The following is a 27248-nucleotide window of genomic DNA, read 5'->3' as shown; positions in this document are numbered from 1 at the left end:
AGTAGGTAGAAAATGTTAATCTCAACCAGAATCCCTACTCTTCGGAGCTTCCTGGGTGGCTCAGTGGTAAAGAATCTGCCTGCCAATGCAGGAGGTGTGAAGTTCCCCTGGAAAAGGGAACGGCAGGCCACTCCAGTATCCTTGCCTGGAGAATTCCATGGACAGAGAAGCCTGGAGGGCTTCATGGGGTCACACAGAGTCAGACACAACTGAGCGACTAAATAACAACAGGTGGTCTTCCTACTGCACAGTCATATTAATCCATCAAGGATCCACATTCCTGACAGCATGCGGCACCAGGAGGGACACACAAGACGTGGCCCCAGTTCTTGGGTAGCTTCATTTTTAGATCAGCTGCAGGATTTCTCAGTAAATGCTGGCTTTGCTAATAGCAGACACAAAGCCACAAAGCCCAATGAGGTTTTATCAGATATTTTATTTGAAATGTAACCTGGCAATTTTACGAACATTGCAGGACGGTGCTTTTGAGTCCTCTCTGATTTGACTGTATCTCTCTGCATTCTTCAGTGGGGGTTGGTCTTAAGGGGCGGAGTAATTTTTTGTTTTCAAGAGGCAATGTGACAAAAGTCATTGTGTATGTGTGTAGAGATGGAATTATGGCCTGAGTCACCTATTTGAAAAGGAAGTGGAGCCTGGCTGGGAAGGCAGAATAACACCCCAGAAAGTAACAAATTACTTCTTTTGCAAGATACAGCAATAGCATCCTCCAGGTCCTTTCTGTACTGGCCATGGGCTCTGGTCTGCACTGTGCTGCCGAAGCAGAAGTCTTTCAAGGAAGCCCGACACAGGGGAAGCAGAGTCTTTCCTCTCCAGGCAGTACTAGAAACGCCCTACCGTCTGCCCATTCCCAAGAGTCTACCAACCCCAGATCAAGTGGAGGGACCTAGGACCCTCCCTCCTGACATGGCTGACTAAGCCAAGATGAGCACCTGACCCAAGGGCAGGGAGTCCAAGGGCAGGCTGGAGACTTCTGTGGCCTGGTATAGAAAGAGGAAGGGAAGCCCCCGGGGCAGTGGTAAAGAATCCGCCTGTAGATGCAGGAGATGCAAGAGATAGGGGTTTGATCCTTGGGATTGAGAAGATCACCTGGAGTAGGAAATGGCAACCCACTCTAATATTGTTGCCTGGAGAACCCCATGGACAGAGAAGCTTGGTGGGCTACAGTCCGTGGGGTTGCAAAGAGTCGGATGCAGCTGAGCACACACACACACATAGCAAGAGAAGGGCCAGATTCCCCACCTTAGAATCTGAACCAGCTGGTGTCACGGCACACACAAACTTAAGGGAGTCAGGAGATACAGAATAGGTAAAAGAACAGGCTAAATGGAAGCAATAGATGGGAGGCAGGAGCTAAGTCATCAAGTGGCCACGCGCTTCTGCAGCATGGCCTCAGTTCCCTTTCCAGTTGGCCTGCACCTTTCCTGACCGCTGCCGATCTGACACCTCTGTGTGCCAGGCTCTGTGCCAAGTACTTTCACAGTTTCCCCCCAAACCCTGACACATCCAAGACCTAGCATCATTCTATGTTACAGATAGGAAAACTAGACTCACGATGATTAAATTGTTATGTCACTTCTTACGACGTCAGGACTCGCTAGGTCTGGACCAAACCCACGCCCTACACCACTAAGCTGCACTAACCCACAAGACATGTCTTTGTGAGGCCCGAGCACTCCCTGCCCCCATCTCCCGCCCATGTGCCCCACCTGGAGGATCTTCCGCTTATAAGAGTCTGACACTTCCCAAGTCAAAGAATGTCCTCTGTGTAAAACCCTGTGAGAAGACTGCTTCCTTTGTAGGGTGAAGAGAGCAGGGTCAAAGGTTTCCACCAAGAGCAGAGAACACGGCACTGATGGTAAGAGTTCCTGGTCTGGGAAAGCATTCTGGGAGAATCTCACTTTTCCTCCCTGCTTCTCAGTGGTCCTCAGGCAGCTGAGGAGGATGCTTTTTATTGTCTAAGAAGCTACAGCGTAGGATATAGGGTAGGGGCGGGGGGGAGGGGGGGGGCGGGGACCCAGTGTGTTCTGCTCCTCCTCCAAAGGACATGTGAGCGGAAATGTGGGTTCTCCATCCCATTTGGAATGCACAAATATAAAGGGACTCGGGTTCTCTCTTATCAACCAGACTTTCTAAGACTGAGACAGTAAACATTTATTACTCCCGGGTAAGCTCTAGAGTCTGGTTCTGGCTGAGATAGCCATGGATACCCAAATATTTTAAAATGCTCCACAAAGAAGCCCAGCGGAGTCCCCCAATGGGAAGTCTGCAGGCTATTATTAATGGTGAGGGAAGTTCTGTAAAGCACTGCTAGGAAGCTATATAAAGCAGCCAGAACCCGGCCAGGGCATTCTAGTAACAAACACCCAGCAAGAAAGATCAGAGTCATCTTCTTTCACTTTCCAGACGATCAACTCCATTTAGGTTCACATGGGGGGCGGAACCAGAGGTTCATCTTACGGTGATAACAAAAATCTAGTAAGGAAGCAAAGCGTGAATCTGGTTACAGTCAACAGCTGGGTCCACCCCCCCGGAGATGGTGCCTGTTGATGTGTGACAGTACACACTTCCCGGCCAGAGGGCAGACTGATGGAGCGCACGTTTCTCAGTCTTCCTTCCTACTGAGCCCAGTCGGGATGACCAATCCTCAGATTCTGTTAAAGGTATGGTTTGTCTCAGAAGCCCCTGCTGAGCCAAGTTTCTCCACACACTGGAACCTCTCTGTTGGACTTATCTTTCCCAATGGTCTTTTTTTTTTTTTTTTTTTTCCACTTATCCACTTTTGCATCTCAAGCAAACAAATTCTAATTTAGACCCGGACTGGATTTCTACATGGTGAGAAGACTGTGGAGGGAAAGGAGACCAGAAGGTACAGTGGCTGCACCCTGGTCTGTTTGATGGTTGACAGTTGGATAACCTCCACTTCTATCTTTCTGGCTGGACCCTGCCATTCCCTTTCACTCAGCTTCATGGCTCTTGCCTCGTGGGTATGTGAACTCTTCACTTCTTGCCAAACTGTGGCTAGAGTTCCTTGCAACAGGGACTGTGGGACCTCTCTGCAGTATTTCAATCCCCAGGTCTCTTTCATTAATAAGCTCTGTGTCCTCAGGAAACCTTCGAGTAAAAGGATTCTCCAGGTCATTTTACCCATCACCGCATCTAGTGCAGGGAGGGGTGCCTTCTCCGGCAAACCCTGGAGAACGTGCAAGTCCGTTTCTTCAGAAGGGAGCTCACCACGGGGGACAGCATTGTGACTCTTCTTTTTCGTTAGGGACACGCAAACCAGAGCTGATCTCAGTCTTGAGTTCCTGGTGGGGAGGTGGTTACCCGTGAAGCTGGAACTCAGACTGAGATCCCCAGGGCTCCCCGTTTCCATGGTAGTGGATCCAGATTCTAGCTAGAAAACTCTTCAATCCAGTATGTCAAAGTTCTGTTCATCATCTCTCGTGGTGTGTTCCATACCCTTGCCTTCCAACTGTAGTAATGACAGGGGACTAGGTCTCACACACATTTCTTAGGGCTCCTGTGACGCGTGGTGTTGTGAATGTCACAGAGCAGATATTTTATACCTGTGATTATCCAGAAAGCAGCATGTTCAGGAAGCACCCTCCCGGGAGCAAAGCTGGGCTGACACTTTTTCCTAGTGCAGTCACACCTAACGAGGCAGGGTGAAGTGTGCGCTGGGTGACGACGGGGAAAACGGGTCCTTCCCGTATCATTTCGTCAAGAGAGTGCCTTGCCTAAATGCTCAAAGACCTCGTCCCAGTCACCATAGGGAGGTTCCGGGGAAACAGGAGAGCACCAGAGGTACAAACAACTTTTCTGCTCAGGACCTGGGGCTTCTGCGCGCTTCTCTTCTATCCCAGTCTCCAACCGAGTCAACAACAAATCAAACTGATTTCAGGCAAGTTTCAGCAAGAACATCTCTGCCTTGATTTTGCTGTCTTGTTTTGCTTTCCTTGGATAACAACCAGAGATAGATAGGATTTTGGCAGAAGGAATGTACCACAATATATATATTTTTTAATCCTAAAGGTTCACTTTTTCCCTTTCACCAGCCTTGCATTGCAGATGAAAATGTGAGATCTGTAAAGGGAAAGTGGCCAGACTGCAAAGTCGCTTAGGAACGGGACCAGGCTCAGATGCTTCCTGGTGACTGACCGACCCTTACAAAGGTACACATGGTGGCAAATCTCCCCAGAAGCAAAGCCAGCGGAAGAGGCTGCCCTTGCCCCGTCTGGTGCTTAGCTCTCAGGGGTCTATGAAGCCCCTCAATCTGTCCATCACCGGGGGCGGGGGGGTTGAGCCGGCTCAAGAAAGCTGCATTGTAACTGTCATCTCACCACTGAGGAAGCAAAAGCTGAGAGGCCTTGGGCACTTTCCAGGACTCTGTAATGCTTCTAGAAGGTGCTGTAGCCTTTTCCGTTGATGATTGTCAGAATATCAGACACCAGGAATGGAAAAGCCAGCCTACTGGCTTGGAAATGATAGGAAGAATATGGCATATAGTGGCTCTCGGGAACATGGTTCAGGCACAAACTCTAGGCTGTTCTGTCACTTCTCTGGGATCTCTAGCTTTTAAAGCTGGGGCTGCATATCCTGCCTCCAAGTTCTTAACTAGGACCTTGGCAAAGCTTTCTAGTAGCTTAAATGGCAGTAAAAGCCTGGATGCTTCAAATTAAGCTAATGAAAGAACTGTTCTCCTTAAGAAGCTTTTAACATCAAGATTTTTGCTCACTCAATATTAAACAAAATATATTAGAATGAGTACTCCGGGAGACCTAGGAAGGCAGTCTTGAGTCATCATTTCGGGCGGGGCAGGACACTGGAGCTCTGCTAGGGGAGCAGGAGCAGGGGGAGGGCTTGGGTACTGGCTTCCAGCAGCCATCACACGACCAAGGAAGTGAGCAAGGTTAGGGCAAACATTCTCTGCCTCACGGTGGGCTTCAGAGCTTGGAGGCTCTTCCATGCACCTGACTCTACATAGAGCTCAACCACTCTCAACTTATTAACCTGTGATGGATTATCAGAGGCTGAACCTTGCTTTCCAACCTCTGCGACATTCTTCTAACTTCTGCTTCGGTCATATTTTTTTTGAAAAGATGGGGAAGCTGGGCTTTCTTCCAGGTCTTCCTGGGTTTCGCAACGTGGTGCTCTTGTGAAGTTCCGAAACTCACACACGGCTCTTGTCAAGTGTTCAGGACCCCACATTCCTCGACGTGCCAAGCAGTCCTTACCGCGGGGTGAGAGGTGGCGGGGCTTTCCTCTTTCCCCTACCCTGCCCACACAGACAACCCTGAAAGGAGACAGCTTTACAAAACCGCGCCCCCACTGCCTTCCCCATACCACTGATTGGCCTCCAGACCTTCGGGGTTCACGCCCAGGCCCGAGGCTTCCAGCCCGGGTAGGAGGGGCCCAGGGGGGTCCGGCGGCGGTCCAGAGGGGTCCCGGTCTCCGCCGCAGCCGCCCCCGTGGCCCGCGCGCAGGTGGTCTTTGAGCGTCTGCTTGTAGCGGAAGCTGCGGCCGCACTGGGCGCAGGGGTAGGGCCGCTCGCCAGTGTGGATGCGCTGGTGTTTCATCAGGTGGTGCTTGCGGATGAAGCTCTTGCCGCAGTGCGTGCAGCTGAACGGCCGCTCGCCTGTGTGCAGCCGCCGGTGGTTGAGCAGGTGCTCCTTGCGCATGAAGCTCTTGCTGCAGTCGGTGCAGGGGTAGGGACGCTCGCCCGTGTGGATCATCTGGTGGCGGATGAGGGCCGAGTGGCCGTTGAAGTCAATGCCACACTGCGGGCAGGAGAAGGGCCGCTCCTGAGCGTGGCCGCGCTGGTGCAGCAGCAGGCTGATCTTCAGGCTGAAGCTGCGGCCGCACTGCGCGCAGCGGAAAGGCCGCTCGCTGGCGTGCGCTCGCCGGTGGCTGGCCAGGCGCGCCTGATCAGCGAAGCGCTTGGGGCAGTCGGGGCAGGGGAAGGGGCGCTCGGCGCTGTTGTGGACCCGAAGGTGGTAGGTGAGTCGGGACGGGTGCGTGAAGGTCCTGGCGCAGTGCGGGCAGGTGGGGGGCGTCTCGCGGGCGGGGGCTGGGGGGCCGCCGTCAGCTGGCGTGGGCAAGTGCTTGGGGCACTGGGCGCAGGGGGCGGCGTGCTCGCCCGGGGGGCCGCACTGGTGGGTCAGCAGGAGGTCCTGGCTGAGGCTCTTGCCGCAGTGGTGGCAGGAGAACACCGGCTCCCCGGCTGGGGGCGGCAGCGGGTAGGTGCCCAGCTGCGTGAAGGTCACTTGTCCCTCCGAGGCCTCAGCCAGGTCGGCGGCTGGACGACCAAACGGCGCCAAGGGTGCAGACTGCGGGCTCTTGAAGGCCATGTCTGGGAACGGCTCCTTAGCTGCGGCTGCTGGTGAAGAGAAGGCGACGGGCACCTCGGGGCACAGGGAGGCTCTGGCGAGGCCTTCGGCCTTGATGACCAGCTCTTCGTCTGCAAGAAAGGGCTCAGGGTCACCCCCGGCCACCCCCCAGGCTCCCCGCAGCTCTCCCGGGTCCCTGCCTGGCGCAAAGCAGGAAGTCAGCAGAGGGCTGAGAAAACCACCAGGGTGTCTGCAGGGCTCGTGGTCCATCACCGGAGAGTTCGCTACCGAGCCTCTGCGGTGCTTCCGTTTGGACAGGAAGGGCCCTAGCATCTGTCTTTCCAGCGACTTTCACTGTTTCATTCCTGGCACGCACACTCTGAGGTGTTCTCTGTTGCCTGTTGTGACCAGGCCTAAACTCATCTGTTCTATCTAATCCTGTTCCTCCTTACTCTGTCAGATGAACCCCTCAATATAGTTCTCTGTCCTTTTGTCTTTTGGAAAATACAGTACACATTTCTGCTCCTGTATCTTTGCTCACCCTGCCCTCCCTTTTGTAGAATGCACCCCTCTCTTCCCAGCTTCCTGGGTTACACCCAAACACTTGGTACCGGTTTTCTAAGGCCAGTTCCAGCTTCACGTCCTTCTCAGGCTTTATCTAAATACCTAAAGGATAACTGATGGAATGTCCTCCAGACTCCTTATTTCTTGTGTATAAGTTAAGTCATCCATCCCACTCACCCTTGATGTTCAATAATAGGCATGCCTAGTACTGAAATGTGTCCCTCCAACAAAACTTCTGGAAGAGCACAAACTCTTTTTCTCTTTTTTTATTTTCCAGAGTCTAAGCACAGAGTACAAAAGATAAATAGGTTGCATTCAGTTGCATGAACTATTGTGTCTCCTCTGACCTTGAGATTCTCTTCTGTTCAGATGGCAAAATACAGATGGCGCTAAGTGTCTTAGAAGACAGGCGCTTTCTCCTGTCATGGTTTTGTCCTTAGGGAGAGCTCCTCACTAACACTAACACCCTCATTGGTGCCTTGGCTTGTCTCCCCCACCCCCATCCCACTTCGGCCCTTTCTACGTGACCCTCCAATGTTCTGCCCTTCTCTCCCCTCATACTTTTCATCCGTGTGCACTTCTTTTCCTTCCTCTGACAATTCTAATTTGTCTTCACATTTAAGAGTGTGTTTTCTCACTTAAAATTTATCTTAGTTGGATTTTAGTTTCATTTCTTACTTGAACAAGCCTCCCCCCGCCCACTTTTCTCATTCCTCACCCACTTCCTTGCTTCCACAACCCCACTTCCTCTGCGGTTTCTACTCAGTGGTCTGACATACCCTGAGCCTGGGTGGCTCGGTACTCACCAGCATAGGTACCTTTGCACATGTCACTCTCCTTGGGCTCCTGCGGGGCACCAACCTGGGTCTCTTCCTCTTGTTTAATCCAAGACAGAATATCTGATGTTGAAATGCCAGGCTCTGTTTGGGGGGGTTTGGGGGGGTGCGGGGCGGAGAGAAACGTCTTCAGGGCTTGACTCAGAAAGTGGAAATAATCATGCTGGTGTGCTGAATACTACATTTTGCCCCAATATTTATCTCTAATTAACTATAACAACAAAACAAAATCAGGCTTAAAAAAACAAAAACACATGTAACATCCAGAGAACCAATTCAAAATGAAACCAAATGTATGAATCTTTCCATGATAGACTCACCTTGATTCACTATTTTTGGTGGTGAAAAGTGAAAGTGATAGTCGCTCAGTCGTGTCCGACTCTTTGCGACCCCATGGACTGTGGCCTGCCAGGCTCCTCTGTCCATGGGATTCTCCAGGCAGGAATACTGGAGTGGGTTGCCATGCCCTTCTCCATGGGACCTTCCCGACCCTTCAAAACAAATCAAAATTTTTATTTTGGAGATCCTGAAATCACCTAGAAGCATGAGTACCTTTCATTTCATCAACACACTTACTTTCAGAGTGTTTTCATATTTTTCTCTCACAGCATTTTTATGAGATAAGGAAGCAGAGGATCTCCTCTCTATTTAAGTTAGAGGGGGCCCACAGAGGTTAAGTAAATTTCCAGTAAGGAAACATTTACAGTAAAACACTATATTATCAAAGGTTTACTTTAAAATACAGAAACAACAACAACAACCAAACAAACAAGACTGACCAAAAACTTTTTAAGAATGTTAATTTAAAAACAAATATATTATCAGAATTACAAAATCAGGTTTAAGCACAGATCTGATTGCTCAGAAACATTTTTCAGGTTCCCAATGTCACATTCTTTTCAAGACAACATATTACTTTTGCTTATTAATGACACAGGTTTTTGTTTCCTAAACCCTGAGAGTAGGGAGAATAGTATTTCCAAGTTCCTCAGGCCTTGGGGATTCTTTTGGAAAATAAAAAAGAACAGCCTCTAAAGATTTTGCACATAACATGCCTCATTTGTTCAGCACAGAAACAGCTGTGCTTGCTATTCCAGCCAAGGTCTATATAGCCTTTTTTGGCCTAAAAGAACAAGCTGGCACATTGACAGGGTCCAGAGAGTAAATTCAAGCTCTCTATATTATTTATCAAAAAAAGCCTTGTATACAGGTTATGGTTTTATTCCTAGTGAATGAACAGAACTCACTGTTATTGCTCAATGCCTTTTAAATTTTAGACTGCTGGGATCTAAAGGTATACACAAAGCAGAAATAAGAGGTTGGACAAGGCCCAACAGACTGTCAGGTTATGCAGACAGACAGGAGAATACAGGGTTCTGTACACATTGTGGGCTGCCTTTCCCACTTCCTACTTTGAGCTACAAGGCTGAAGTGTACTAACTACAGTCCAACCTTATCTTCCTCCAAGACTTTATAAATATTATACATATGTTTATATATATTATAAACATATATATATAATATATATGTTAACTGCTTCATTCATCAGTCTTCTAAATGACGAGTTGGTGCTCTAGAACCTCCAAATGTGATTCAAGTTGTTTTGACTATTTTTTCTCTAGTTTATCATTATGAACTCATAGAATGTTATATATTTGGTGAGTTTCAATCAATTGCAGTCATTATTCTTTTCTGAAACCATTTTTAAAATTGAGTATGATTAATTTACAGTGTTGTGTTAGCTTCAGGTATACAGCAAAGTGATTCAGTTATACACACACACACACATATATATATATATGTATTTTTTGTCAGATTCTTTTCCATTATTGGTTAATACAAGATACTGAATATAGTTTCCTGCATTATACAGTGGGTCCTTGTTGTTTATCTATTTTATATATAGTAGTATGTATATGTTAATCCCAACTCATTTATTTCCTTCTCCCCACCCCCCACTAATTCCTTTGGTAACCTTAAATTTGTTTTCTGTGTCTGTGAATCTGTTTCTGTTCCAGAAGTAAGTTCAAGTCATTATTCTTTTTGATGCTCAAATTGTCCCTTTTTGGCTAGGGGGAGCCCCTTCAGATCAGTTCTATGTCTTTTCACATCATCACATATCTAGTTTCGTCCATTTCTGGTATAACAAACTAGACCAGATTCATCTGATATGTTTTCCGCTCCAAGCACACAATCAATAATCTGAGAAATGGAATTTAGAGACCATAATCTGGATGATAAGGACACTAACTGTTAATAGGTTGTCACTGCTTCTAGGTCTTTTCAATAGACAGAGCTATAAAATGCCATTTAGAAAAACCAAATATAATGAATGTACATTAATATTTATGACCATATTTAAAACTACAGTGTTTAACTGCTTTAATACTTGTATCTGTTCTCTCTTATCCTAGGAATCTTGGTTCCTAATAACACTGCACAATGTTTGCTTTATCTGAATGTACATTTCAAAACTATACCAGTATTATTAACAAAAATATGGACTCGATGTTTTGTGGTATACAGTTTAGTTTTTTCAGCATGTGTTTGATTTTATATCTTATTTTTCTATGTAAAATATTTACAAGGCTCCAAAATCAAAAGTATAAAATACATTCAAAGAGATCTAGCTTCCATCTCTAGTCTCTTTCCTTGTGTAGGTAGCCATCCTCCTTGGCTTTTGTTTTAATCTTCCATACATCTTCATTTTTTCCCTCTTTAAGAGGCATACTACACCAATTGTCCTGGATCTTCCTTTTTTACTTCACAATATATTCTGGGATGCGTGTCTCCAGCATTATACAGAGACCCTCCTCATTCCTCTCTGTAGCTGCACCACTGTGCACTCAGCATCTCCCCCGGATGGGCATGTGGATTCTTTCCAGTCGTTTGTTACAGTATTAGTCAGTAGCCAACCATAAAAGCTGAGGAGGACTGAAACACCAAGGCAGTTCTCTAGAAATGGGGTGGCTATTGTTCCCGTCACTGGTTCAGCGTGCCTTCACTGAACCTGGGGAACCCCGGGAAAGTAACCCAGGGTCTTCTTGAATACTGATGCTAAAATGAGTTCCTCCCATCATTTAACTAACTAGATTAGTGCAACGACGTAAGTATTTATTTTATTAAATAACTGGGTCTTAGCACTGCTGTCACTGGGCGCAGGGAACATGGCTGTGTCTACTACACTTGGTGGGAGTGGTGGGAGTGCAGGGCTGAGTACCTTTAGAAGTGAGATGAAAGGAGCAGGAGAACTGGAGTGGTCAGGGGGCCTCATGCAGTCACCTGCCTGGTGACAGAAGGGCAACTGCTGGCCCAGTCACAAGGGGACCTGGAGTACACCCTCACAGGCCTGGGGGGCCCAAACAGTGGACACTTAAAGAGACACAGAAGAGTCAAATCACTGGTTCATGCAAGCAGCAGGCTTTGGGGAAAGCTAGAGAAGAGAGAAACTGAAAATACTGATCAGGTAAGAGGAAATCAAGAAATGCTGAGGTTTTAGGTTCGAGAGGTGGTTAAAATAGAAAGGCAAATCACAAGAAAATATAAAATTAATTGTCTACACTGGTTGAATGTTATCATGTGTGCTTTAAGCAGGTAGGGCCCAAGCTGTCTGAGAAGGAGCTGGAGCCTTGAGGTTCTGGGATGTGTACAAAGGTGTTATGAACTGAGTGAGTTAGAACTGATGCTGAGCTATGAATTCTTAAGCAGACAATGAAAATGCCTGGTACACGAAACTACCGTTGGTAAAGATACAAAACTCTTTTTGCAACTTTCATGAAGCAGATCTGGAACTGTAACACAGCAGGTGACTATGTTGTGTATTTGTGTACTAAGCTAAGTTTTATTTCCCGGGTAATTCTTGTCTGCATGTAGGCTAAACAAAAATAAAGATTTACCATATTGGGATGTCTTAGTCACTGATTTTGTCTAGGAAAAGATGGTCTTGCTGGACAAGAGTGACCAGTGACAAAGGAGATAAGGGCCATGGACCCTAATCAAAGAGCAAAGAAGTCTCCTCAGGACCGCAAGTTTGGGAATGAATTTACTTTACTTTTCTAGAATGTTGGCTCAGGTCCATGGCTTCCAAACTAGAAGACGGGCTAGATAATGGGCTTTTGATTGTTATTCTGTTTGAACTTCTTGGTTAAGGCTTTTCTCCAAAGAATTCTAAAATACTGGAGTTCAATATTACAACTATCAGTGACCAAATAATGGCCACACACACACACAGAGCTGGTCTGCATTTTGGCCCTAGTAATGAAGAAGAATTTCAGAAAATCTCAGGTTTATATTTTTCTGCATTCTCTCATTCATTACTATTTTCTACTAATTGGAAGCAATTTTATCCAAGATATGAGGCACCAATGACTGCTCCCTGGAAGGAATAATAATTTCTTCATCAGATTCAGATAATGGTGACTAAGACAGAATATAAAATGAATTCCAAGATATTTGGACATAAAAAGAAGGGGTGCCACACGGTATCCTTACTATCCCCAAATCTATTCTACCTGTATATATTTTTACTTAATTATAATGCACAGTTCTTTCTAAAGCTCTAAAATGGAGTAAGATAATAAATTATGGGCTTATAAGAAATAAAGATAAAATCCAAACATATTTTAGAAAATTGTTTCTAAAAATACATCAATATTTTAATATAAACATACTACTAACAAATTACAAAGTATGTTAAAGTTAATTTTGAAGGGCCTCCCTGGTGGATCAGTGGTAAAGAATCCAGCTACCAATGAAGGAGAAACAGGTTCGATCCTTGATCTGGGAGAATCCCACATGCTGAGGAGCAACTAATCCGCTGTGCCACAACTACTGATCCTGTGCTCTAGAGCCCGGGAGCTGCCATTACTGAAGCCCGAGTGCCCTAGAGCCTGTGCTCTGCAACCAGAGAAGCCACGGCAATAAGAAACCCTCAAACCACAGCTAGAGAGCAGCCCTCGTTGGCTGCAACTAGAGAAGAGCCGGCACAGCAACAAAGACCCAGCACCGCCAAAAATCTATAGATAAATAAAATTAAAAAAAAATTTTTTAACTTTAAAAAGATGATGATGTTAAAGAAGAGGACAGCTGCTTGCTCAATAATGAGAAGTTTTTCTTCTTTTCTTTTCCTATTAGAACAAGATGGGGAAAATGATATAAACAGAGTGAAGAATAATCAATGAAAAAAATATTTGATTAGTCCTGTTTCTGAAGTGGCCCAGCATTAGTATCCACCTGGCATCCACGAGGACAGTCTGTTAGGCACCTTGACGACCAGACACTTAACACTATTCTCCACTGAAAGGAATCAGGACGTTTTTAATGGGTTAGGAGAAGGAAAATCTAAAGTAGCCCCATGTCAACACAGCAGGCCTGAGACTGCCTGTCCTTGGAAGGCCTGCTCCCAAGGTTGGCCCTTGGCTGACCAGTAGTTCCATGTACTGATCTCAAGCTCTCCTCAATGTTAAGAGTGCCTCGCTGGGTCTCAGCTGTTTCTACATTGTGGTTTATGCTGAAGATCCACTCCCATTCTGGGAGTCTGGAATCTTGGTACATGCCAGACAGAGGGGGCCTATGGGACCAGCCATGGGTGCTGAGTCTCTGGAGAGCCTCTCTGGGAGACGACACTCCATGTCTTTTGCCACAACTTGTTGTTGGAGAAATTAAGTGTGGTCTATGAGGCTCTACTGAAAGGGGACCCTGAAGCTGGCCCCCAGTTCCCTCCAGACTGCATCCTGAGCACCTTTGATCTTTGCTGATTTTGTTTTGTGTCCTTTTGCTGTAATAAATCTCAGCCCTAAGCATGGCTATATGCTGGGGCCTGTGTTCTCCCAGCGAATTACTTGAGTGTAGAAGTCTTGGAAACTCCAACACAGTCTGGAACTTTTTTTTTTTTTTTTATGAAAACAAGTACTGAGGCAGTACTGAAAGGACATAGGAGATGGTTTAAAAGTCAGTTGTTGACAATTTGAGCAACCAAAAGAAAACAATTGAATTAAATGAATAAAAAGTCATGAAAATATAATTAAACCTAAAAGGGGGAAAATATTAAGGGTTCTAAAGGTTAGACATGCATGATTTTTTTTTAATGCTATATATTAATCAGTCTAAATTCTATGACTCCTATCTTTAAGTTCAGGTAAAAAACTAGGCTGGTAATTACCAATGCAAACTAAAATTCTAAAGACTAAAACCAGAGTATTAAATAAATTCAATGCTTACACTGTTAATTTTAAGTAAAAGTATATTAAAGCATAAAAGGTGACTACCCAAAAATGGAGTCTTGAAAACCAAGGTAAAAACAAATTGACAAAAAGGCAGCTAAATGAAACTTTCAGGTATCATCACAAAACCAAATTACACCATTTCCATTCATCCCCAAACAATAAAATGACATACTCATTTTCTCTCACTGAGGTCTATGTCAGGTATTTTTCTGCAATCAAATAACCCATCTTTACTTGTGATATGATTTTAGACTCATTATTTATATCCAAGGTATAGAGATTAATAAAATTCAACCTGTTACACTGCCTAAATATAATCACCTACACATTCTTAAAAACAATGTGTGGCAGACATACATTCCTCAAAATTCAGAGAACGTTCACTTGAGATTTGAGAATTTCATTGTATATAAAATGTGTATCACAAAATATATAAACAAATATTGAACTCTGCTGCTACTGCTAAGTCGCTTCAGTCGTGTCCGACTCTGTGCGACCCCATAGACGGCAGCCCACCAGGCTCTCCCGTCTCTGGGATTCTCCAGGCAAGAACACTGGAATGGGTTGCCATTTCCTTCTCCAACGCAGGAAAGTGAAAAAATAAAGTGAAGTCACCCAGTCGTGTCCGACTCCTAGCAACCCCACGGACTGCAGCCCACCAGGCCCCTCGGTCCATGGGATTTTCCAGGCAAGAGTACTGGAGTGGGGTGCCATTGCCTTCTCCATTGAACTCGAGGTTAATGATATCCATGCTGAACTAGTTAGGAGGAAATGTCTTGCTATCTGCACTGATTTTGAAATACACAGAAAATAGGATGTGTTGATGGATGGCAGAGGGATGCAGAGATGGACACACATGTAATAAGGAAGCAGAATAAAATGTCAGTGATAGAATCTAAGTGCTTGGTCTCTCAGTGTTTGTTGCAAAATCATTTCAACTTTTCTGACTGAAAATTTCATAGTAAAATGCTAGAAAAAAATACCAGTGCATGGAATAGGGGTGGGTTGTCAGAGATGTTCATCTCACAGAGATGTCTGGAGGATGAAATTTCTATCTAGCAAACAAAATCTATATGAAATTTTTCTGGTAACAGGTGGGACTTGAGAGAAATAACAACTGTACTTGGGCTAGCAGTCTTCCCCCCATAATATCAAATAGCTGCCAACCAAAAAAAAAAAAAAAACTAGGGGGAGTTAATTAGTGATAACTGGCTCCCAAACTGGGCAAAAATCCACTTCACCCAGGTGGACATCATCAGGTCTGCCCTTTTTGTGCATCCCTGAGGGACCATGCAGACTCCCAGCCCCTCAACACTTCTGAACAGCTGGACACACGCTCCCTCAATACTCTCAGGCATGTGCTACTGACGGGTGAAGGCTTTGGACAAGGTGATTTCCAGGGCCTGCTGACCCATTCACAGTCTCCTTGCTTTAGGACCGAGAGCCTCCAGAAGCCCCTGCTTACCTTTGCTCCGAGCTATCACCTCTGACCAGGAAAGGGAGACAAAGAGTGGATATCTCTCCTCCACTCACCTTCACTGGGGTCAGTGGGAATCCCACTCTCCTCTGGCCCAGTCTGGTCCTCTGTATTGCGGTCTCCTTCTGGCTGAATCTGAGATAAGACATCGGGTTGATTCATGGCATAATCTACGAGAGGAAAATGGGAAAGAGGGTATGACAAGTGATCAGTGAGGATGCCAACTGATGGCCATCGAAGCTGAACGGAAGGCTGTGAGGCCCACAGTCCCAGGGAATTTCTTTGAGTCTATCACTTGGGTCCCCAAGGCCTGGTCTGGTACGTCTGTGCCCTGTTAGGAACCGGGCCACACAGCAGGAGGTGAGCAGCCGGTGAGCCAGTGAGGTTTCATATGCTGCTCCCCATCACTCATATTATCACCTGAAACATGAGCCCCAACCCCATCCGTGTAAAAATTGTCTCCTTCCACGAAACCGGTTCCTGTTGTCAAAAAGGTTGGGGACAGCTGGTCTAGACCGCTCTCCCCATCCATTCACCTCCAACCATGGACGGTGTCTATTGGGAAACCAGTGGGAGGAGAGGTGATGTGTGGGAAAGGCTTGTGTGCTCCTTGAGCACCGACTGCTGCCTCCACGGAGTGAGAGCACATGCGCCTCAGCGAGCAGAGGCGAGGCCCGTGGACTGCCACCTCCATGGACTAAGAGTGCATGTGCCTCAGCAAGGAGAGGAGAGGCCCACCAACTGCCACCTCCATGAAGTAAGAGCAGGGCGCTTCAGCAACGAGAGGCGAGGCCCACCGACTGCCGCCTCCATGGACTAAGAGTGCATGTGCCTCAGCGAGGAGAGGCGAGGCCCATGGACTGCTGCCTCCATGGAGTAAGAGCGAGGGCGCCTCAGCAAGGAGACGTGAGGCCATAAATAGGAAGGACACCATGGAGATCACTGCAGCTGGCACACCCACAACCTTGAACTTCACCCTCTGTCCCCTGACTTGGCAGAAGGAGAAACTGTGACTTCCTATTTAGCAAGGGTGAATTGGACATCCTTTGGCTTGGAACCAGAAATGCATGAGGACAGAGGGAAATGAAGACACTGGAGGAAAAGGGATTGCTCTGAGACTGCTCGGAGATGCTGTCCCGTCATTCAAACCGTGCCAACTTAGCCTCACCCATGGAGATGAGAGACTCATAGTTTCCCTTCATGATATTCTTGTAAAGTTCCTTTTGCCATTCTTCTAATTTTTCCCATTCTGGAGTGGAAAAGTAGATGGAGATATCATCGAATGTCACAGGCACCTGCAATTATGACACACTGGGGTTAGCTCCTCTCACCGCATTCAATCACTCTACTACAAACACATCTCTACTACATGCCTGTGTGCATGCTAAATGGTTTCAGTCATGCCCGACTCTGTGCACCCCTAGGGCTGTAGCCAGGCAGCCAGGCTCCTCTGTCCGTGGGATTCTCCAAGCAAGAATACTGGAGTGGGTTGCCATTTCCTTCTCCAACTATATATATATGTCTACTAGTTACAAAAAACCTATGTGAGATGCCAAAAGGATACAGGCAAGACTTAAGACACAGATCTAACTTCTAAGAGTTGATGATGTTTTCACTGTGACAAACTTTAAGGCTGTGAGTTTTAGTCACCAATAGAGAGAGGTACAAATGCAAAGCAGTGTTTAATTCACAGAACAGAGCCTATAGTGAATATCCGTGAAGTACGAGGCTTATCTTAAGCAGCAAGATTATAAATATACAGTTTCAGTCTAAAAGAAGTACACGACTATATTCAGCTTAATGACCTTGACAACAGATTTTGGAAACAGCTATAAAGAGGCTGGACTAAGTTTAGAAAAGGTGGGACTTTGGTCAGTCCTAATAGGTAGGTTATAAACAGGCCTAATGGGAATGGGAAGAACACTTAAGCATGGAAAATTAGAGAATGCATTCAGAGAACAATTATGGATTCTGCCTAGCTAGAGTCAAGTTGCATGAAGGGAATGGTCATAAGGAACCCCACCTTCCAGCATAATGCTGTCTAAAGCTAGGAGCTTATCCGTAGGCAAATGGATATGTCTTTCTGTAGAGAAACCAAAGGGGGGCCTGGGGTATTAAGGTACCAGGTGTGGGCACTGTCACCTAGTGGAAAGCTTCTCTACTTCTGCCATCATCATAACGGCTCATTCTTCCTTCGCCCACTTGAGAGCTTTCCACAGTTTTATTCTTAAGTATGAATTAACTTTTAAGTATCAGTGACCACTGAGAAATCCTACAGCATGATCAAGAAAGACTAAAATGAAAAGAGGGGGAGGATGAGTGTGGAAAAAATAGAAATACCTAGGCAACAGAATCTTTATAAAAACCTTACTAGTAATAACATAAGGATTTGAGAGAGATTAAATCCATAAAATAAAAACAGGATGCTATGGAAAAAGGAAAGAGAATGAGAAAGACTCCTGGTAATTTGATACATATGTGTGTGTGTGTGTGTATGTGTGTATTTTTTTTCTCCCCAAATTAAAAAATTCAATAAAAAGATACTCATCTTCATAAACTTCAATATCCTTTAAAATACAAAGGTCTATACAATTCTGTGAGGCAGTTACATTTTCTAATTGCTTCATCTGTGTCATCAACCATAAATTTTGTTCCTTAGGAGCTACTAGCATCATAAACTACTCATTTCACATCCTGCTCAGCATCTAGAATCAAGCTGAGGGCAAATGTAGATGAACTCAATAGTCAAGTTTTATCTAACCTCACTACACAAAAGATTTGTGAAGGTTTACAACAGAAACACATATGATAAAACGATGACCAAAATGAAGAATCAGGATGGGTTTCTGGTTCAAGATGGTGAACTTAACACACATGTACTTCCTTTCCCACCCAAGTTCCATTGAAATGACAGTAAGTCAGACCAGGAGCGACTAAATATTAGTAACAGTACCAAGAATGAGAAGGAGAGGGTATGCCCCAATCAGAATTTCTGACAAGCTTCTCACTGAGACCTAGAGGATGCGCCAGTGCTGGGGCCTGGGTACAAGGAAACGGCGTCTCTGACAACGCACAGGGACTGCAGCGAGGAATGCAGAGAACTGCAAGCTCAAAGCTGGCAGAGACACCGAGTAGGAGTAACAGTGGTTAGAAACTGCAGTCTGAAGGTCTATCTTTGGAACAGCAGGGCCCCCTCTCTTGTCCTCATCAGCCCTGGTAAAGAAGCATTTACCCCAAAGCCGAAACCCAGACTTCATCTCTAAAGAAATCTAAAAACCTGTCTGGAGACAGTACCCATACTGGCCCATCCTACCCCATCCCGGTGTGGCTGACATCTCAGAGTCCTGCCTCACTCCTGGCCTCTTGGTGACCCCCGCACTGCCTGTTTGCTCCGTGCATGGCACCCTAAAGCAAAGCCCACCTATATGGGGCATCTAAGGAGAGAGCCTCTCGTGAAAAGGAAAGATCCTTTGCTTAAAAAGACTGACACGGTGGTAGAGAAAAATGCAAGGTTCCACTAATTACCCTATTAATCAAATCCTTCACTTATAAATATGAACAACCAACCAAGGATTACTCAATATTAAAAAAGTAAAACTGGGACTTCCCTGGTGGTCCAGGGGCCGAGACTCCAAGCTCACAAATGCAGGGGGCCTGGGTTCGATCCCTGGTCTGGGAACTAGATCCCACATGCCACAACTAAGAGTGCGAGCCACAACTAGGACTCAGTGTAGCTAAATTAAAAAAAAAAAAAAGTAAAACTGGACTTCCCTGGTGGAACAGTGTTAAGAATCCACCTGCCAAAGCAAGGGCCACGGGTTCAATCCCTGGTCTGGGAAGATTCCACATGTTGTGGAGCAATGAGCCCGTGTGCCACAACTACTGTAGCCTGCACACACTGGGGCCCACAGGTCACAACTTCTGAGCCCACGTGCCCTAGAGCCAGCAAGTCACAACTACCGAGCCCACGTGCAGCAACTACTGGAGTCCATGTGCCTAGAGCCTGTGCTCTAGAGTGCAGCCAAGAAATAAAATAAATGAATGAATGAATAAGTAAGTAAAATTAACAGCATCGAGATGAACATACACTACAAAAAAATCCTAGGTTAAAAAAATATATTTTAAAAAGCTCTAACACATATTCCCAGAGACATTCGATATTGCATCCGTTAAAAAAGAAAAATTCAGGCTGCTTTTAAAAAGGAGAAAATAAATACTCTTTACAATTAAATATGTAATTGTTAAAAGTCAGAAAGGCTGGAAAGAAAACTAACAGAACTCCAGTTTAAAAGGTGAAAAATATGAAGGAAAAGTTAAAGAGACAAAGACAAGCATCCGTCATCTGTCAAACAGTAATCCACAAAGAGGACAGAAAAACAAATGTGGACGGGGGAAACAAAAGACTGTAAAAACAGAATCAAGAATAAAATTTCCCAGAGCGGAAAATCAGTCTTCTGATTGTGAAAGGTGACACCAAGTGCCCAACATAAATTTTAAAAGACCTACACCCAAGACATAACAAGTACAAACAGAAGATAAAAGCTTCCAGATAGAGAAAAAAAAATATTTCTTACAAACGAGAATTGATTTGTTATTAAACTTTTCACCAATGGCATTTGATGTAATGAAAAAAAGGACTGGTGCCTTTAAAACAGTGAGAGAAGTAGAATATTACTCAGCCTTAAAAAGATAATTCTGACACCTGCCAGGACATGGATTAATCTGGAAGGTGTCATGCCCAGGAAAATACTCCCTCACAAGCAAACAGATACAGTATGAGCCCACCTAGATGAGGACCTGGAGCAGACAGATTCACAGAGACAGAAAGCAGGACGGGGGTCACCAGGGGCTAGGGGAGGGGGTCCTGGGAGGATCTATAGGTACATCACTAAAGTTTTTCAAAATGAAGACGTTCTGAAGATGGATGCTTGTGATAGCTGCGTAACAAGGGAAATGTACTTAATGCCACTGAACTGTCTGTTTAAAATGGTTAAAATGGTAAATGTTTTTTCTTTTACCCCCCTCCCCTAAAATGGTCAATTTTACGTCACACATATTTTACCACAATTCAAAAAATGAAAATTAAGAAACAATTTTTGAGGGAGAATTATTTTGAACTTGACATTCAAAAACAAGGGCAGAGTAGGAGGATTTTCAGCAAATCAAGGACATGAAAGTGTCCCTATGGCCCATATTTCAATCTAGTAAATCTTCTATATATTTTAATTTCATGAAGTAATCTTTGAGAGGAATCACATTATTTTATATACAAATTGGAAGTTTAAGAGGGACAGTTTAAATGTTATTCATTTACCCATGTAAGACAGTAAGTAACTTTAACTTACCTTCTCTGCTATTCTTATAGCCCAACACCAAGTTTAAATTACTCCAAAGAAATTCAGGAAGCACTCAGGTACACACACAAAATACAGAGGGGAAGGTTCTCTCTCAGATGCTGACTCTGACCTTCCCGGCCAGCTGCTCACCTGTTCCTTGACGGAGTCTCCATCTCCTCTGTGTGCTCCCCACCCCACACTCAGTCTTCTATCCCCCACTCTGCCCTGCAGCAGCTCCTGCAAGGTCCCCGGTGAAGTTGTGCTGTCAAACTACATTCACCATCCTCATCTTTCTAGACCTCTCAGCAACATATCAGCCCACACGACCACCATCCCTTGACCCTGTGACCCACACACTCACTGGCTACCACTCCCGCCCCTGGTGCTTGGTCCTTGGACTCATTTGTCCTGCCTCTCCACGTTCTCTCCCAAGGTCATCGCTTCTGCCTTCATAACTTGCAATACAATCTGCACATCAATGATTTCCAAATATTTCTCACCTTTGAGCTTCAGAGACTGCTTAGCATCATTCCTGAACATATCCTAGGCATATCAAACCTAACGCCGCCAAAGGGGCACTAATTCCTTCCCCACCTCTGTAAACGCCAACACCATCCCCCCAGACCTCCAAGTCAAAAACCCGAGAGTCTGTGGTTAAGAGCACCTGCTCTGGAGCCAACTGTGTCACAATCTAACTCTACTATTTATATTTACTAACTGTATGAGCTTGGGCAAGTTAGGCTTCTTATGAAAGTAACCAAAGTACTTACAACAGTAAGTGCTCAGAAATTATCATGCAGTAAATTTACAATTAGTATTGTTCTTAATTTGTCATTCCCTAATTCCCATCAGTAAATCTTACTGTCAATTTCACCATCAAAACATCCTGAATCTGCCCACTTGTCTCCCCCTGCACTGCTGTTACCCTCAGCCAAGCTGCTCTTGGCCCTCCTGCCCTGACAGCTGCCTTAGGGTTTTTCTCCCTGCTTCTGTTCTTACCCCCGTGAGCCATTTTCCAGGTAGCAGCCAAAGAGATTCTTTCAGAATATAAACCAGATACAACTCCTCCACTTAAAACCTTCCAACCTTCTCATTCTAATTCAGATAAAGACCACATTCCTCACCTTGGTCTCCAGGGCCCTACATTGGTGGTTTATAACCAGAGTCGCATGCTAGAATCGTTTATGGAGTTTTAAGATCAATGGTTAGGCCCCATCCTGAACCTGCTAAGTTAGAACATCTAGCCATGATGCCCATCAGAATTTTCAAAGTCTCCCAGATGACTCCTGTAGAACCAGGGCTGAAAAGCCCTGCCCTAACGAGTCACCCCGTGTCTCTGGACATGCTCTACTTGTTCACGGCACACCAGCCAGTTGGTCTTTTTCCTTCCTCTTGGCGATCCAAGTTTGTTTGTGCCTTTGGGATTTTGCACTAGGTATTCTTTCTGCCTGGAACGTTCCTGCTCAGACCTTCTCCCACTAGGGTCCTTCCTGTCATTTACTCTTAGCCTAAATACTTTACTAGACCTTCTCTGACATCCAATCTAAAAAAGAAATCACCAGATAACACTTTTATTTTTCACTGAGGCACTTAAATGGATTTATTTTGTTTATTTGTACCGTCTTTCCCCCTAAAATTTAAGCTCCAGGGGAGCTTGCATGAATTGTTCACTGCTGTGCCTTCAGGAACTAGATACCAAGCAAACAGTACGTGTTCAAGACATACTTGTTGAATGAATGAATAAATAAACAGGCATGTTTGGAAACTAGCTGCCTCTGTCTTCCAGAGCTCAAGAATGGCGTTTATTTCCTGTTGTTTTATGGGCTATTCCCTCTGGAGAGGCTGGGCCCAAGCACTAGAGCGCACCTTGTAAAGAGTGAAGGACAGGCCCCCCGTGGATCCCAGCCCCACAGACAGCCCCCCATCTTCACACCAACCATTTGACTCTACATCTCATTCCTCTGTCCTCTTTTTTTTTTTTTTTAAACCAGGATTCCCAACAAATTCAAATTGACTGATTTCAATGATATTTAATTTTGTTTCCAATCAAGATTGCAGCAGACAGGTTAATACAGAAAAAAACTGACTTGGGGATAATGGGTAGGAGAAAGAAAAAAAAAAAAACCATCTGCCGGATAGCTTTGGGCTAAGAAGAGTCTTCCAGTTTGAAGTCTGACATTTCCCATGACCAGAACATGTAAATTGAACATGGAATGCTTCCCAGATAGACAGACACAGAGCCACTTCTGGTTCCTCCAGCCTCACTGATTGACCAAGACCACCCGTTACTAACAGTCTAAGGACGAGGGGACGACAGAGGATGAGACAGGTGGACGGCATCACAGACTCAATGGACATGAGTTTGAGCAAGCTCCGGGAGATGGTGAAGGACAGGGAAGCCTGGTGTGCTGCAGACCATGGGGTCACAAAGAGTCGGACATGACCGAGCGACTGAACAACAGCAAGGACAAGGGGCTGCACTCCCCACGTCCAAGTGCAAGGCCTACCTTTGGAATGTCTCCTTTGATACCCGGGGGCAGCCGCAGGATCCAGAAGTTCCTGTTCCTCAGCAGGTTCTCCAAGTTCTCTAGCCGCCTCTGCAGCAGCCCGTACTCCTGCAGCAGGGTCCCCAGCACAGCCCACTTGCCCTCCAGCTGGTTTCCGAGATCCGCCACTGTCTTCTCACAGCTGGCCAGCTTCTTCTCTGCCGTCCCCGTCCGGCCCTCCAGGTGCAGCAGTCGCCGGCTGTGGACTTCCACCTTTCTCTCAATGGCCTGCACGGCCGCCACCACTGTCCACAGGGAGATGGCCGCGGTCTGCAAGTGAGCTTCATTTGCCGCTGGGGCTGCGGGAAGAGGGAGCGCCTGCAGGGAGGTAAGGCATTCGGAATCCCATTCGGAAGTCTGTGCGCAGTGGGGAGATGGGAGGAGACACTTAGTGTTAGAAGGGGCCCTAATCCAAAGCAAAATCAGATAAGCACTGCTTCCGTGGCCAGTTGCGATTACTCTAAGTACAGCTTTAGTACTGCCTGCTTAAGCCTCATCTTTGTGGAGCTCAGTGGCACCAAAAGGCAAGAGAACTCAGGGGTGGATGAGCTAAGACAGTGACCAGGTGAAACTGGATCAAGCAGTGGCCTGGGGCATTCCCTGGGGTGGAAGGCCCTGAGCCAGCCCCGTAGGGGCCAGGCTGCAGTGGCATCCTCTGCCTCCGCAAAAGCTCGAAGCGCACCAGGATCTCTCCAGGTTTCACCGAGCTCCGTGCCCTCTGATAAACCCCTTCTTTACTGACTTAATTAAGCTCCTGCCCGTCCACCACCTAGCTGACAACCACAGCCACACCATGAAATAGTAGTTGAATAAGCTACGAATGTTGCATGTGGAGAAAACACAGTGGCTCTTTTCTAATACTTGCAGGTTATAAAACCAAAGGCAGAACAGACTTGTTTAATCTGATCCACTCTGTGTTACTCCAGAGGGCAGACAGAACTAGAACCAACATAGAATTTTAGGGAAGGGAAACTGGTCTGTATAAATGAGTATGGAACTAGGTCTTTCCAAGAAAATAACGGGCTCCCCCCTCCCCCGTTCACTGAGCATACTTTGAAACATCAGTGTAGTTTTTTTAAAAAATGAAATTCCTACAACAGAGGAGGTTGGAGGAGGATATCTCTGCAAAGCTTTCTGGCTATGAATTTGATAACCTACTCTCTGGCCACAACCTCTGATCTCTCTGGCTCCCACAACCTTACTTTTCTTTCACCTGCTCTGCGATCCCATTGAACCCTTGACCCTTCCATTTGCTTCTGGTTTACCAGCCTGCTCCAGGCTTTGCTTTCTTCCTTGGCTGATCATTTCAGCTAACTTCAACCCTTCACTTCTCTGTCTTTCTGCCTCAGCGGCTCGGCTAACTTCCGGCTTTGAATCAATTGTTCTTATTCTCTGTTCCTGGAAGGAGGCTGGGAAGCCCAAGGAAATGAAGTCGCATAACAGGGTAAACTGGTGTCACCACACACCCCTGGTCTCTAAGCTCAGCAGGGACACCACACTGCCTGGTTCTTCCCCCCTCCACCATACTGGCCACTACAAGCCCCTGGCCCTCTTCAACTTGGTGTAAAGTGCTTCTCAAACTAATGAGCACATCTGGAGATCCCCTTAAAATGCAGACTCTGACTCAGTAGGTCTGGGAGGAAAACTGACAGTCTGCATTTTAAACAAGCTCCCAGGTGATGCCAACACTGCTGGTTCAGGGATTGCAGGCTGAGCAGTAAGCCTCCTGTTTGCTGCAGGCCCCTGCCTCTCAGGAGATGACATGACCTCCTACTTTGAGAATTAAGAGTAATTAGACCCTGGAGAGTGGGAATGGGGGGAGTCTCTCTCAACTTTCTCTTCTTTTTCTTCACACTCCTCACTTCAAATTCATCAGTCGCTTAGTATATATGCTTTCTTCTTTCCTTCCCTCAGGAAAAAGATTCATCCTTCTCAAACCCTTGTGCTCTAAATGCCACCTCCTTCCACATTTTAAAATACACTGATCTTATCTCTTTTTTACAGTCAATATTTCAATCCCTCCTGAGTCTTCTCCATGGGATAGACCTGCACTGTTCAATATGGTAGCCACGTGTGGCTACTGAAAACCCGAAATGCCCTCATTTCAATTGAGATGTGCGGTGAGTATAAAACACACACCAGGTTTCGAAGACGTATTATGAGGAGGCAAATGTAAAACTTCATCGATAATTTTTTAATACTAATTACATACTAAAATATTTTGTATGCACGGGGCTAAATAACATATCATGAAAGTTCATTTCATCTGTTTCTCTTTACTTCTAAAAAATGTGACCACTGGGAATTCCCAGCCGGCCTAGTGGTTTGAACTCTGCAGCTTTCACTGCAGAGGGTCTGGCAATAAATAAATAAATAAATTTAAATAACAAAGTGTGACTACTAGAAAATTTAAGGTTATCTATATGGCTTCCATTACATTTCTATTGGACAGGGCTAGCACAGACACACGATCGTCTCTACCATATTGGAAAAACAAGATCCGAAAGGGAAAAAATAGGTCCCCTCTGCTCCGTCCCCAGCCCCATTGCTGCTGCTCCCCTTTTCCTCCTCTCACTTAGCAACTCAGTAGGCCAGTCTGGCTCCTGAGCCATTACAATGGCTGAACTTGGGGTGCGCAGAGGCTTCTTAGCTGGCAAATCCTGGGCCTCCCTATCCGGTCCTGGTATTGACGCGTCCCTGGCTGGTTCTCACGAGGCTCTTGTGTGCAGGGACGGTCTTGGCCAGCGCGGCTGGCTTAGCCACGGATAGAGCCGGCTTGGCCCCGCGGCCGGCCTGCGGTAAACATCCGCTGGATGAATAAACACGCAGAAGGTAATCCCGCGCTCGGAAACCAGCACTCTGCAATCCCGACAGAGGGCCTCCTGTGTGTCCGGCATCCCCCGACACGCGCTGGGCACTGGGGATCACTGCGCTCCCGCGGTCCTTCAACACACCTAACTGTTGCCGTCACCCCGCATTTGTGGCTGCACGAGGCTCGGGGTGGGGGTGGGGGTGTGGGGGTCGGGGGCTGCAGCGAGGGTGACTCTTGTGGGGTCCGCTCCCAGGGCTGGAGAACAGCTGATGAAAACATCAAATCAAGCCACCACCCTCCCCTGCCCCCGTGTCCTGCAGCGGGGCTGCAAGCGGGGCTGGCACCAGGCGGGGGGACTGTCTCTGAACTCATTCCTCCCATTGGGGTAAGAGGCTGTCTCTGCTGCAAACCTCCAAACGGGATGGGGAGACGGGGACTCGCACGGAGGTGCGGAGACCGCAGGAAGCGGAGAGCGAGCGGTCCCAGACCCATGCCCGGCGTCGGGGTCCCCCCCGCTCCCGGGCCCTCCCCTGCCGGCGGGACCCCGAGAGAGGCGTCTTCTGCTCAGTCGTCGGGGCTGCGCCCAACTCCGGGGCCCCGCGCCTGACAGGAGGCCGGCTTCCCGCCCTCCCCCCGCCTCCCCTTGGGTCCGGGTCTCAGAGCCCGAGGCGCCCTGACCCTCCCGGGCTCTCTGCGCTCAGCGCGGCGCGGGCCGCCCTTACCGGAGCGGGGGCCGCCTCGGCCATGGCCCCTACGCTGTCCGGCCCGGAGCCGGAGTCGCCGCCGCCGCCCCACGCAGGCCGGCCCCCCGGCCTCTCCGCAGGCGGCGCGCGCCCGGCCCTGCCTTCCCCGGCCCGGGCTCTCGCTAGCCCGTCGGGCCCGGCCTGCTCGGGACGCGGGGACGCGGTGGAGACGCGGGCGGCCGTGCGGCGGAGCTCGGGTGGCGGGCGGGTTCGGCCCCACTCGCTGGGCCCGCGGCGACCCCTCAGCTGGCGCTTTGTGGGCACCGAGCGCACCCCGGGGACCACTCGGGCCTAGACGCGCCGCCCGCAAGCCGCGGCAGCGCGCCCCCTGCCGGCCCCGGCGGCCACTTGTGCCCCACCGGG

At 47.0% G+C, this 27248-nt stretch overlaps 1 protein-coding gene across 2 annotated transcripts; it reads right to left on the bottom strand.

Moving 5' to 3' along the window:
• Positions 1–416: 416 nt before the first annotated feature.
• On the bottom strand, positions 417–27150 carry ZNF398 (zinc finger protein 398). 2 transcript variants are annotated; one of them, XM_005205857.5, is made up of 6 exons: positions 26865–27150; positions 23292–23648; positions 16617–16743; positions 15505–15618; positions 7718–7831; positions 417–6478 (listed from the first exon to the last, which is right to left on the bottom strand). In XM_005205857.5, the coding sequence occupies exons 1-6, from the start codon at positions 26886–26888 to the stop codon at positions 5331–5333; spliced, it is 1884 nt and encodes a 627-aa protein (XP_005205914.1). In that variant the 5' UTR covers positions 26889–27150; the 3' UTR covers positions 417–5330. The 2 variants fall into 2 exon arrangements, with proteins under 2 accessions (XP_005205914.1, NP_001192847.1); NM_001205918.3 differs by having other exon boundaries at positions 4095–6478; positions 23292–23687; positions 26865–27106.
• Positions 27151–27248: the final 98 nt, after the last annotated feature.

The sequence above is a fragment of the Bos taurus genome, chromosome 4 (assembly GCF_002263795.3).
Source record: "Bos taurus isolate L1 Dominette 01449 registration number 42190680 breed Hereford chromosome 4, ARS-UCD2.0, whole genome shotgun sequence".
Taxonomy (NCBI): domain Eukaryota; kingdom Metazoa; phylum Chordata; class Mammalia; order Artiodactyla; family Bovidae; genus Bos; species Bos taurus.
The sequence above is the reverse complement of the archived record's forward strand: the minus strand, read 5'-3'. Positions and strand labels throughout refer to the sequence as shown.